Here is a 12,045-nt window from a genome sequence, read left to right as displayed (position 1 = left end):
AATGTAAAATAAATTATAGATTTTGATATAGTTATTTTTAAAAACTAAGTATACTTATAATGAAGTAATTAGAATAGGGTACCCTATCACGAAACCATTGATGAAAAGTCCGATGGTGGTAATCTTGAAACCACTTTCTTGATTTATTTCGATTCTCACGATGAAGATATTCCAAGTGTTCTCTGAAATTAAGAATATTGTTATTATGAAAATAAATCATTGCTTAGATATCATTTCACATAATATTAATACTTACTCTATGTAAGCTTGAACTTCAATTGTATTCTCTAGAACACTTCGATGAGCAACATCCCAGTCTTCTTTTTTTATTAAGGTGAGCCTTCCATTGTTGATGGCTCTTCAAATAACATCTTCACTCATTGTCTTTCTGGGAATACCAATCGCTTCTGCATCAGTAATATACTCAGTAAAAAATTCAACCGCTTCTTCTGCTATGTAAGCCTCAACTATACAACCCTCTGGACGATTTTGATTTCTAACATAACCTTTGTAAACTTTCATCAATCTTTCAAATGGATACATCCAACGAAAACATACAGGCCCACATAGTTTTACTTCTCTAACAAGATGCACTGCCAAATGAACCATGATATCAAAAAATATGGAGGAAAGTATTGCTCAAATAAGCACAAGGTCTTGGCAATTTCTATTTCAATCTTGTCCAACTTAGATACATCAACAACCTTACAACATATGGCAATAAAAAACAAACACATTCGTATTATAGCATTTCTAACATGTTGGTCTAGTGATCCCCGAATAGCAATTGGAAGTAACTGTTGCATCAATACATGATAATCATGAGATTAAAGACCGATTAGTCTACAATCTTTCAAAGATGCTAAATTACGAATATTTGATGAATACCCATCAGGAACCTTAACATTTGCCAAAGCTTCACAAAGTTTACGTTTCTCGTCTTTCTTCAAGGTGTAACAAGTAGTAGGTAAATAAGTTCTTCTTTCACATGTTTTAGGTGCCAAATCTTTTTTTGATTCAGACATTAACACAAGGTCCTTACGAGCAGAGATATTGTCCTTAGTTTTCCCAGGAATATTAAGTAAGATTCTGATCAAACTATCACATATGTTTTTCTCAATGTGCATGACGTCAAGATTATGTCTTACTAACAAATGTCTCCAATATTCCAATTCAAAGAAAATTGACTTCTTCTTCCAACATGTAGTATTCTTTGAATCTTCCGCTAGTTGATCTTTCTTATTGCGCTTTCGTTTGATGTTTGTTTTACATTTGCCTTTCTTTTTCCCCTTTGTCTCTACACTTTCATCGACCTTTTCCACAGGCTTACGAAATTAATTTTCTATTAAACGAATCTCTTCGTAGACAGCTTCTCTAGTCATTGGTATAGGCGCTTCTCGCAACTCTTGCTCACCATTAAATGCTAATTTTTGCTTCCGGTAATAATGCTTTTCTGGTAGAAACCTTCTATGACCCATATAACACATCTTCCTACAATGTTATAATCTTGTGGCGCTTGTCTTTTCACCGCATATCGGACATCCTTTATATCCTTTCACAAAACATCCTGATAAATTATCATAAGCAGGAATATCATTGATTGTCCATAAGAGTACAACTCTAAGTATAAAATTTTCTTTTTTAAGAGAATCATAACAATCAATTTCGTTCCACAACACCTTCAAGTCATCTATCAAAGGTGCTAAATAGATATCTATATTATTTCCAAGTTGCTTGGGACCTGATATCAATAAAGTTAACATTGTGAATCTTCTTTTCATACACAACCAAGGAGGAAGATTGTAAATACATAGAATCACTGGCCAACAACTGTAAGATGAGCTCATATTGCTGAATGGATTGATGCCTTCAGCAGAAAGACCAAGCCGAAGATTTCTATGATCCTTTCTTATTTGAGGCCATAGTTCATTCACTTCTTTTCAAGTTGGGGAATCAGCTGGATGTCGCAATTTGTCATCTTTGATCCTTCCATCCTCATGCCATCGCAGACTTTCGGCATGTTCGGGATTTCGAAACAAACGTATAAACCTAGGTATTGGTGGCAAATACCACAATACTAATAAGTATATGTAATATTAATAAGTATATATATATTTTAATACTTATTTCACACCCAAATAAATTATATATATGTATTGTTTAAATAAATTAATATATTTTAAAATTCCAATAATCTAAAAAAAAGTAGAGCATCTTTAATAATATATATTTATAATTACATGGTAGGTCTGTTCTCACACAACCAGCCTACCATGTCACATGAGAAGTCATTTCCCTCACAACCGACTTACCATGTTATTTAAAAAAATTATTAAAAAGATACTCTCAATTGTTTTATAAGTTTTTTATTTTAAATTACAAATACTATTAAATAAAAATATTTTCCTTTTTATAAAAATTAAATTAAAATTTATAATTATTAATAATTTATTTATTTATATTTCAAAAATTATAATGTATATAATATTAATAAGTAAATTTTTTAATATTTATTTTATACCCAAATAAATTGTGTATATCTATTGTTTAAATAAATTAATATAAGTTAAAATTCTAATAATCTAAAAAAAAATCTTTAATAATATATTATTATAATGACATGGTAGGTCTGTTCCCACACAACCGACCTACCATGTCACATGAGAAGTCATTTCCCACACAACTGACCTATCATGTCATTTAAAAAATTATTAAAGAGATACTCTAAATTATTTTATATATTTTTTTTAATTTAAATTATAAATATTACAAAATTAAAATATTTTCTTATTTATAAAAATGAAATAATTTTTTTTAATTACTCATAATTTATTAATTTATTTATCTTTCAAAAATTATAATATTTGTAATATTAATAGTATATATATTTTTTATACGTATTTCATACCTAAATAAATTATATATATGTATTGTTTAAATAAATTAATATATTTTAAAATTTCAATAATATAAAACAACTTAGAGTATCTTTAATAATGTATTTTTATAATGAAATGGTAGGTCGGTTCTACACAACTGACCTACCATGTCACATGAGAAATCATTTCCCACACAACCGACCTACCATGTCATCTAAAAAATTATTAAAGAGACACTCTAAATTATTTTATAAATTTTTTTTAATTTAAATTATAAATATTACTAAATTAAAATATTTTCTTGTTTATAAAAATGAAATAAATTTTTTTAATTACTGATAATTTATTAATTTATTTATCTGAAAAAAATTATAATATTTGTAATATTAATAGTATATATTTTTTATACTTATTTCATACCCAAATAAATTATATAAATATGTATTGTTTAAATAAATTAATATATTTTAAAATTTCAATAATATAAAACAAATTAGAGTATCTTTAATAATGCATTTTTATAATGACATGGTAGGTCGGTTCTACACAACCGACCTACCATGTCACATGGGAAGTCATTTCTCACACAACCGACCTACCATGTCATCTAAAAAATTATTAAAGAGATACTCTAAATTATTTTATAAAGTTATTGTATTTTAAATTATAAATACTATTAAATTAAAAAAATTCTTGTTTATAAAAATGAAATAAATTTTTTAATTATAGATAATTTATTAATTTATTTATCTTTAAAAAATTATAATATATGTAATATTAATAGTATATATTTTTTATACTTATTTCATACCCAAATAAATTATATATATGTATTGTTTAAATAAATTAATATATTTTAAAATTTCAATAATATAAAACAAATTAGAGTATCTTTAATAATGTATTTTTATAATGACATGGTAGGTCAGTTCTACACAACCGACCTACCATGTCACATGAGAAGTCATTTCCCACACAACCGATCTACCATGTCATCTAAAAAATTATTAAAGACATACTCTAAATTATTTTATAATGTTTTTGTATTTTAAATTATAAATACTATTAAATTAAAATATTTTCTTGTTTATAAAAATATAAATTAATTTTTTTTAATTACAAATAATTTATTAATTTATTTATATTTAAAAAATTATATATTTTTATATAATTATAAATACTATAAATATTAATAAGTATATATTTTTTTATATATATAGCTTACATATAGATATATATATATTTATAGTTTAAATAAATTAATATATTTTAAAATTCTTATAATTAGACATGATAAGTCGGTTCACATAGTAGCGACCTACCATGTCAGCAAGGTAGGACATGGTAGGTCGGTCCACACAGAACTGACCTATTATGACAACATGGTAGGTCAGTTTTGCATGAACTGACCTATTATGTCTTCTATAAGCATGGGAGGTCGGTTCACACAGAACTGACTTACCATGTCCACATAGTAGGTCGGTTCTCGTGCAACCGACCTCCCATGCTTACCTTGGACATACATGATAGGTCAGTTCTGTGTAAACCGACTTATAAACATGTGTTAAGTCGGTTTAAAGAGAACCGACCTCTCATGCCTGATGGTTGATGTCCAAATTGTTGTAGTGATATAAGGAACATGTTATATGGGTAAGGTGAAAAAGACTCCTTATAACATAATCTACCAAAAAATTGTTTTAAAACATATATTTTTTAATCATTACAAAGATTGCGCGACGCGCGGTTATGTTTTATAATACATTGGTGAGTTAGGGTTTTCTTTTGATACCATATTAGTATGCTAAACAAGAAGGAATGTTTTGTTTTATTGATTGAATCAATCGAAAAGTTACTGAGTGAAAATGCCTCTTTATATGACATTTTATATTTTTGGATACAAGAGATTACAACTGTGTCATGAGTTGTAACTAATTAACCATATTAAAACAGAAAAGACAACTCAACTACAACTAACAAAGAATTAAATTCAAAACACTACATGGGATTAAAATTATGTAATTAATGGTGTACTGCAAAAAGTGTACTTACAAAATTTATATTTAAATAGAAACTGAAAACTTCAAAGTTGACCCTCTCGCGTTGCATTAATGTAATGATTGACTAAGTAGCTTTACATGCAGAGTCTGGCGAAGTAGCTTTACCTAGCCCTTTTTGGTGTTAATACTTAATATTGTGCTCAAATTACATGCCTAGCTAATAATATTAGGAGTTAATTTATTGCTATGTAATGTTCACGGAATCTCATGGATGCATATTTTTAATGAACAGTCGATATTAAATAGATTAAGCAGTCTCGATTCCACAAACAGATAATACAAAATAACAATATAACCAAATTAGTAGAACTTTTGAGCTAAAAAAAAATGATTGTGATTTCTTTTAAAATAAAATACTGAAAATGTTTTAAAATCATCTATGGCTTGGTTGGCAAGGTTTTTAAAGTCGAATTTTGGCTTTTCACTTTTTTTAATTTTTTTTTTCAGATATGGTTGGTTTATTAGAGCACTCTCAATGTAAGAGGTAAAATATTTAATTCTTTATAATATAGAGAAAAAATTATTAAATAGTCTTTCAATGAGTGATGTAAAATTAAATTTTTTTACTTAAATGAATAGTATTTCTTTATATGTAGTGAAACACTATTCATCAACTTTTGTATATATATATGAGTGTGATATTATTATATTTAATTATTTTATTTCTTAAAATAAATAAAATATTTTTTAAAAATATAATAGTTAAATGATGTAGAGAAAAAAAATAGAGAAGTTGATATATGGTATAATGTAAAAGTTTGAGATAAATTATAAAAGAAATATGTTTTGGTGATGTATTTTGTAATACATTTTCACTATAATATTTAGCTATAACTCACAAAAATACCTTCCATCAGCTCCTTTATACATATATTTATAATACTTATGCATAAACTCCAATTAATCTATATCTACATTTACATAACATTTATATAATATTTTAATATTATTATTTTTCTTTATAAGCTTTCTCTCTCCCATTTAGTATATATATATTTATTATTTCTTTTTTCTTTTTCAATTATTTTATTTTACTTTAATTAATAAAATATGTTTGAAGATATAATATTTAAATGATGTGAAGAAATATATAGAGAATCTGATGTGTGTTATAATGTAAAACTTAGAGGTAAAATAGAAAAAAATGTGTTTTTTGAAGGTATTTTAGAAAATGAAGTAGAATATCCATTGAGAGTGCTCTAAGAATTTTGAGCATTTACTTTACAAAACCTCTTTTATTTGAAGCCACAAGGCCCTAGCTCCACTTTAGTTTTGGGCTTTTAACTTATGCAAAAGTACTTTTATGATAAGCTAGTGTTAATTGCTTCCTTGGAAATAACTCATTATAATAATAAGCACTTTTGATATTAAAATCCAACCAGTGATGGAAAAAGCTTTTATAGCTAAATAATAAAAGAAAGAGCTTTTAAAATGTTGTACCAACCAATACCATAGAGTAAGTTTGTGAGGAAGTGCTTTTAAGAAGCTAAAGCCCAAAATCATAATCTAGGCCAACGATGTCCTATAAGTATTTTTATATATTTTTTTTAAAAAAAAAATTCACAGAAATTATTATTCTCTTCGATGAGTATACTTGGAATTGACACATATTTATATATACTTTAAATTTTGGATATTTATAGTGAAAGTACTCAACATATATAAAATGTTACACTTAAATACCCAAATTATTTTTGTAATAACAAAAGTACTAAGGTTCAACTTTTAATTGCAATGTTGGTACTTGCCATCTCCATCAAACATGAAAGTTAACAACAAGTACTAATGATGCAGCTAAAAGTTGATCTTGACTACTTTTGCCGTAAGAAAATAAACTTGGATACCTGAGTGCAAATTCAAACAAATTGGATACTTTCGCTACAAATATCTTTTTCTTATTGACTTTTATCATAAGTTTATAAATTCACAATTTTTAAATTGAATAACAAACCATTAAACTTGAAGGAATGATGTCCAAAACTTTTTTATATTAAAAGATATGATAAAAATAAAAATTTATCTTGGTTGTATTAAATTAATATTTCAGGATAAATAAAATTAAGAGGTCAACCATCTTTAACTTTGTTTTAAAAAAGTTAAAATTTTGAACTCATATTAAAGTGTTGGACCTCTTAGTTTAATTTATTCTAAAAGGATTGATTTATTTTTATCAATTTTTTAAAAATAATTTAAAATATTGATTTATTGATTTTATCCTAAAATATTGATTTAATACAATAAAAATTAAAAAAAAAATCAAAAAATTTGGACATCTTTCTGGTTTATTTGTTCCTTTTTGAAATTATGAATTTATATGCTTATAATAAAAGTTAATAAAAAATGATATTTGTGGTGAAAATACCCCAATTATTACTTTTACAGTAAAAAAAAAATAACTTGATACTTAAGTGTGACATTTTGGATAACTTAAAGTAATTTCACCCCAAATATCCCTTCAAATTTTGGCAAACAAACCTATTATTTTTGTTTTTATGCTTCTTGTGCAGTTTGTGTGTATGTACACTGATTGAATAGATTATAAGCTATCTTATATTGTATCTCGTTTGGATAGTTTGGATACATTTAAATTATTTTTGTTTTATAAATTAGTGAGATTTATTCCTTTCTCAAGTGGCTTGAAATGGGTTAATAATTAAGAGAGACATCACCTATATTGCGGATCAAACAGGTCATAAACATGGTACATGCATGCTTTATGATTTGAAATAAATTACTCATTTATAAAGGAGTTAAACGGGTCATGTCTATTTCTCCGTGTATTATACTAACAATCTATAGATCAGCATCGACAGAGAGTTTTCAACAATAGTATTAGTAACTAAAAAACATACTTTAATAATAGGTTTTTTTAAGTGTTACTTTAAGCACATGGGAGGGAAAGAACACTGCTAGTACTATAAATATTAATTGGGTCAACCGTTGTTATTTATTGGACCTCCAAGTATATTGTTCCCCTGATCAAAATAGAGGCCGGAGTAGGAAGAGTCTTAAGTAGAGGAAAAAGGGAAGCCATGGCTTCTTCAACGTTAATTAGCTGCTCCACAATTTCGTTATTACTTTCAACTTTCCTCCTTCTCTTTCTTCTTCTTCCTTTCCTCTCCCATAATATAACCTTCAACCAAAACCAGCTTATCATTAACTCTTCCTCTTCTTCTTTCAGTATTTCCTTCACTACTTATAATCATATTAATGATGCCACCATCACTAGTCCTGCTCCGGCTCCTCTCACATATAAAATTTTGAACACCAATGATACAATTCCACCAAAAGTTTCTCTGGACTCTATTCTCTCTCGTTTTACGCATCAAAAAAATTCTCTTATTAGTAACAATCATCAGATTGCTGCTAAAAAGGTGAGCATCATTGATTTTTTTTTGTTGGTATTATATGCTAGTGCTTTGGTTTCATTTATTAGAAGCTTGCTACATATAATCTTATATACATATGTATATTTATTTATATATATCGAGTAGATCATCAAGAACAAGAGTAGTTTGGAGAGAATTGAGTATGATTTGGCTAAGGCTCGAGTAGCTATTCGTCAAGCTATTGTTTCCAAAAGTTTCAACTCTGATAAGAATGAGAGCTTTATACCAAGAGGTTCCATTTACAGAAATCCATATGCTTTTCATCAGTAAGTATAGTACTTTTAATCGATCTGTTATATAAGCTGACATCGCAAATATAATTGCTATATATTTTAATTTATGCTATATTTTCGTTGGGCAAAATTAGGAGTCATATTGAGATGGTGAAGAGATTCAAAGTGTGGAGCTACAAGGAAGGAGAACGGCCAATATTCCACATGGGGCCACTGAATGGCATCTATGCAATTGAAGGACAATTCATAGAAGAAATAGAGAGTGAGAAGAGCCCTTTCAGGGCTAAACATCCTGAGGAGGCACACACATTTTTTCTGCCCATAAGTGTGGCTCACATCGTTAAGTTTATTTATAGTCCTATCATTTACCCATCTGACTACCATCGAGATCGACTCTATCGACTTATGAATGACTATGTTGGTGTTGTGGCCAATAAGTACCCATTTTGGAACGCAACCAATGGTGCTGATCATTTCATGCTTTCCTGCCATGATTGGGTGAGCTACTGCATTCTTCTTCTAGCTAGTTATTAATTATTTTCTTTGTACCAATATATGCATGCATGTGTACTCTAAAAACTATACTCATCGTTTTCATTTGTTTTTTTGTCAACTCAACATAGATTATCAGTAAATAAACTACGTAAGAACTTGTGTGTAACGATAATAAGAAGTCAGTACTAGGAAAGTCTAATTTTTTTGTCTTTCTATATCGCATAAACTACATTACATCTTCTACATATATTTATAAATATGTATAGTGATATGGTTTTTTTTCCTCAACAAAATAAAAGTAGGCATTTTTGTTTGTATAACGTCATCTACATGATATATATATATATATATATATATGGTCCAGCATAGTTATGTAAGTGATTACAAAAATGTGTATTAATTTGATCAGTGTATGAACACCTAATATAATAAAAAAGACCCATGTAATTACTGCTAAAATGTGAAGATCAATATACGTATAGTCTTGTCATTTGTGGGAAATGCGTGCAGGTGCTATACTATTATATATTTCTCTGATCTCTATATATAATAATATTAAAATAAAAAGTCTTACCATTTATTCTGGAAGTAGCACGGTGCACATTTTTCATTTTAATAATCTGATACTCTTCCATCAATTAAATTTGAATTAATTATGCATCAGAATAAATCACTAATGGTTCAATAATGCATTTTCTACTATATCCCAAATTCAGGCTCCTGAAGTATCACACGATAAACCCCAACTCTTCAAAGACTTCATACGAGTCCTATGCAATGCTAACATCTCAGAAGGGTTTCAACCCAAAAAAGATGTCTCACTACCTGAAATTTATTTGAGGACAGGAACATTGGGCCCAAAAAATTTAGGCCAGGCTCCACACAAACGCACAGTATTGGCATTCTTTGCTGGTGGACTCCATGGGTATATTAGAAATATGTTGCTCCAACAATGGAAAGGCAAAGACAATGATATCCAGGTCCATGAGAAGCTTCCAAGTGGCCAAAACTACACCAAGCTAATGGGAAAAACTAAGTACTGCTTATGCCCAAGTGGGTACGAAGTGGCTAGCCCAAGAGTGGTAGAGGCAATCAGTGCAGGGTGTGTCCCAGTCATTATCTCGGATAGTTACTCATTACCTTTTAGTGATGTACTTGATTGGAGCCAATTTACCATACAAATCCCAGTCTCAAAAATACAAGAAATTAAGAACATCCTAAGCGAGATTCCAAATGATAAGTACTTGAGATTATATAATAAGGTTTCTCAAGTGAAGAGACATTTTGTGTTGAATCGACCAGCTCAGCCATTTGATGTGATTCATATGGTGCTTCACTCAATTTGGTTAAGACGACTCAACATTTGAAAACCTGAACAGCTTGTGATGGAACTTTTTATTATTTTAATTCTTTGTTGTTTGTTTCAATAGGCGAGTGACCTTAGCATGTGTAACATATATAGGTCTATAATATATCAGTAATTTATAAAGCAAATGGCGTAAGATTTTTAGTATATTAAGTATTCAATTTGATCATTCGACGTTAGTGCAATATAAAAACTGACCTATTTAATGGACCTATTCAGATAGCACATGATAGAGTAAATACATAACATGATTAATATATCTTCTTGAGAAATGACTAAGGGCGGTTTGAGATGAAGAGTTTACAATTTTCATATTAATGAGAAAGCTGAAAGAGATTAATCTGAAGTTTATAAACTTGCATCATTGTGTTTGATTGTGCACTGAAATCAAATATATAATTCTTGGTAATATCACTTTCTGTGTTTGGTTGTTCATAAGAATCTGTCATATTTTTGTAAAATTAATATAATAATATATTTTATCAAAATAATAAATAATATAATTATAAATAGCAATCACATTTTAAAAATTTACCGAAATTTCTTTTGGATTATAATTTTAAAACAATTTTACTTATGAAATATTTTTTTTAATAGAATTAAAAAATACAGTTATTAAGTACTAGAATCTAGTGTAATATTTAAAATTACCTTTGTTTTATTTTTAATAATATTTCATTTGTTATTTTAAACTACAATAATATAAAGGTTTTACATATAAATTTATTTAAATAAACAAACATTATTTATTATTTTATAGTTTGATATATGTATATTCATTTTTATTTAAAAAAAAAATCATTAACTAAAAAATTATTGGTTTAAGATTTTTTTAGAAAAGAATAATAATTTTGAAGTGTTTCACATTCTTGGATATCTGAAAACCACATGTCAGGTAGGTTTCACTTGAACCCAGAATTAGGAAAAATTAAAACCCGTGTCCCGGATTAGAAAAGTTAAAACCCAGTACCAAACATGAAAAAATGTATAGATTCTCATTCTCGTTTCTAGATTCCTGCATACTAAACGACCCCTAGGTAAGTAGGAAGCTATAACTTGATTAGTGATATTCTCAGACCCTTAAAAATAAGCTCCAAGCTTTTTAAAGACCTCAATTTGTTCCCTAAGGACTTCGCTATACTACTTAAGGATTGTGAGCTATATACGAGTCAGCCACCTCCCACAAATAGGAATGGCAATGGTGCGAATCGGTGACAGTTTTTCAATTACCATCCACATAAGTAATTTATTGATAACTTCATTTTAGTATCATTTTAGAATGTATTTTTGTGATAATCTTCACTCTTTATGTTTGTTTTGTGCAAGATTATGCTTTTGTTTGTCTTTATTGTAGGTTGGTGCGTTGAATCATGAGAAAAAAATTAAAAAGAAGAGAAAATGGTGGGAAAATGAAGCTCTTGGTGGTTGTTCGACTCAAAATGGTGCTAAGGATGAGTACAAATCAGTTTTTGATGAAGAAACGAGGTTGAAAGACTTAAATTCAGAAATAATGGAAGTACGGTCACGACTGGAAATTTAGAGTCGTGACTTTAGGCAAGTCAGAAACACAGAGCTGCTGAAGGGAATTAGAGTCGCGACTTGCCCTTATAAGTCGCGGCGCTAGGG

General features: G+C 28.2%; 1 protein-coding gene across 2 annotated transcripts; it reads left to right on the top strand.

The window, feature by feature from the left end:
* Positions 1-8,436: 8,436 nt before the first annotated feature.
* On the top strand, positions 8,437-10,420 carry LOC133784338 (probable glycosyltransferase At3g42180). Of its 2 annotated transcripts, none has more exons than XM_062223720.1 (3): positions 8,437-8,591; positions 8,693-9,056; positions 9,770-10,420. In XM_062223720.1, exons 2-3 carry the CDS (start codon positions 8,706-8,708, stop codon positions 10,418-10,420), a joined length of 1,002 nt encoding a protein of 333 aa, XP_062079704.1. In that variant the 5' UTR covers positions 8,437-8,591; positions 8,693-8,705. The 2 variants fall into 2 exon arrangements, with proteins under 2 accessions (XP_062079704.1, XP_062079705.1); XM_062223721.1 differs by having other exon boundaries at positions 8,452-8,557; positions 8,692-9,056.
* The last annotated feature ends 1,625 nt before the right edge of the window (positions 10,421-12,045 follow it).

This window comes from Humulus lupulus, chromosome 6, assembly GCF_963169125.1.
Source record: "Humulus lupulus chromosome 6, drHumLupu1.1, whole genome shotgun sequence".
NCBI classification, from domain to species: domain Eukaryota; kingdom Viridiplantae; phylum Streptophyta; class Magnoliopsida; order Rosales; family Cannabaceae; genus Humulus; species Humulus lupulus.
This window is presented reverse-complemented; position numbering and strand designations above follow the sequence as displayed.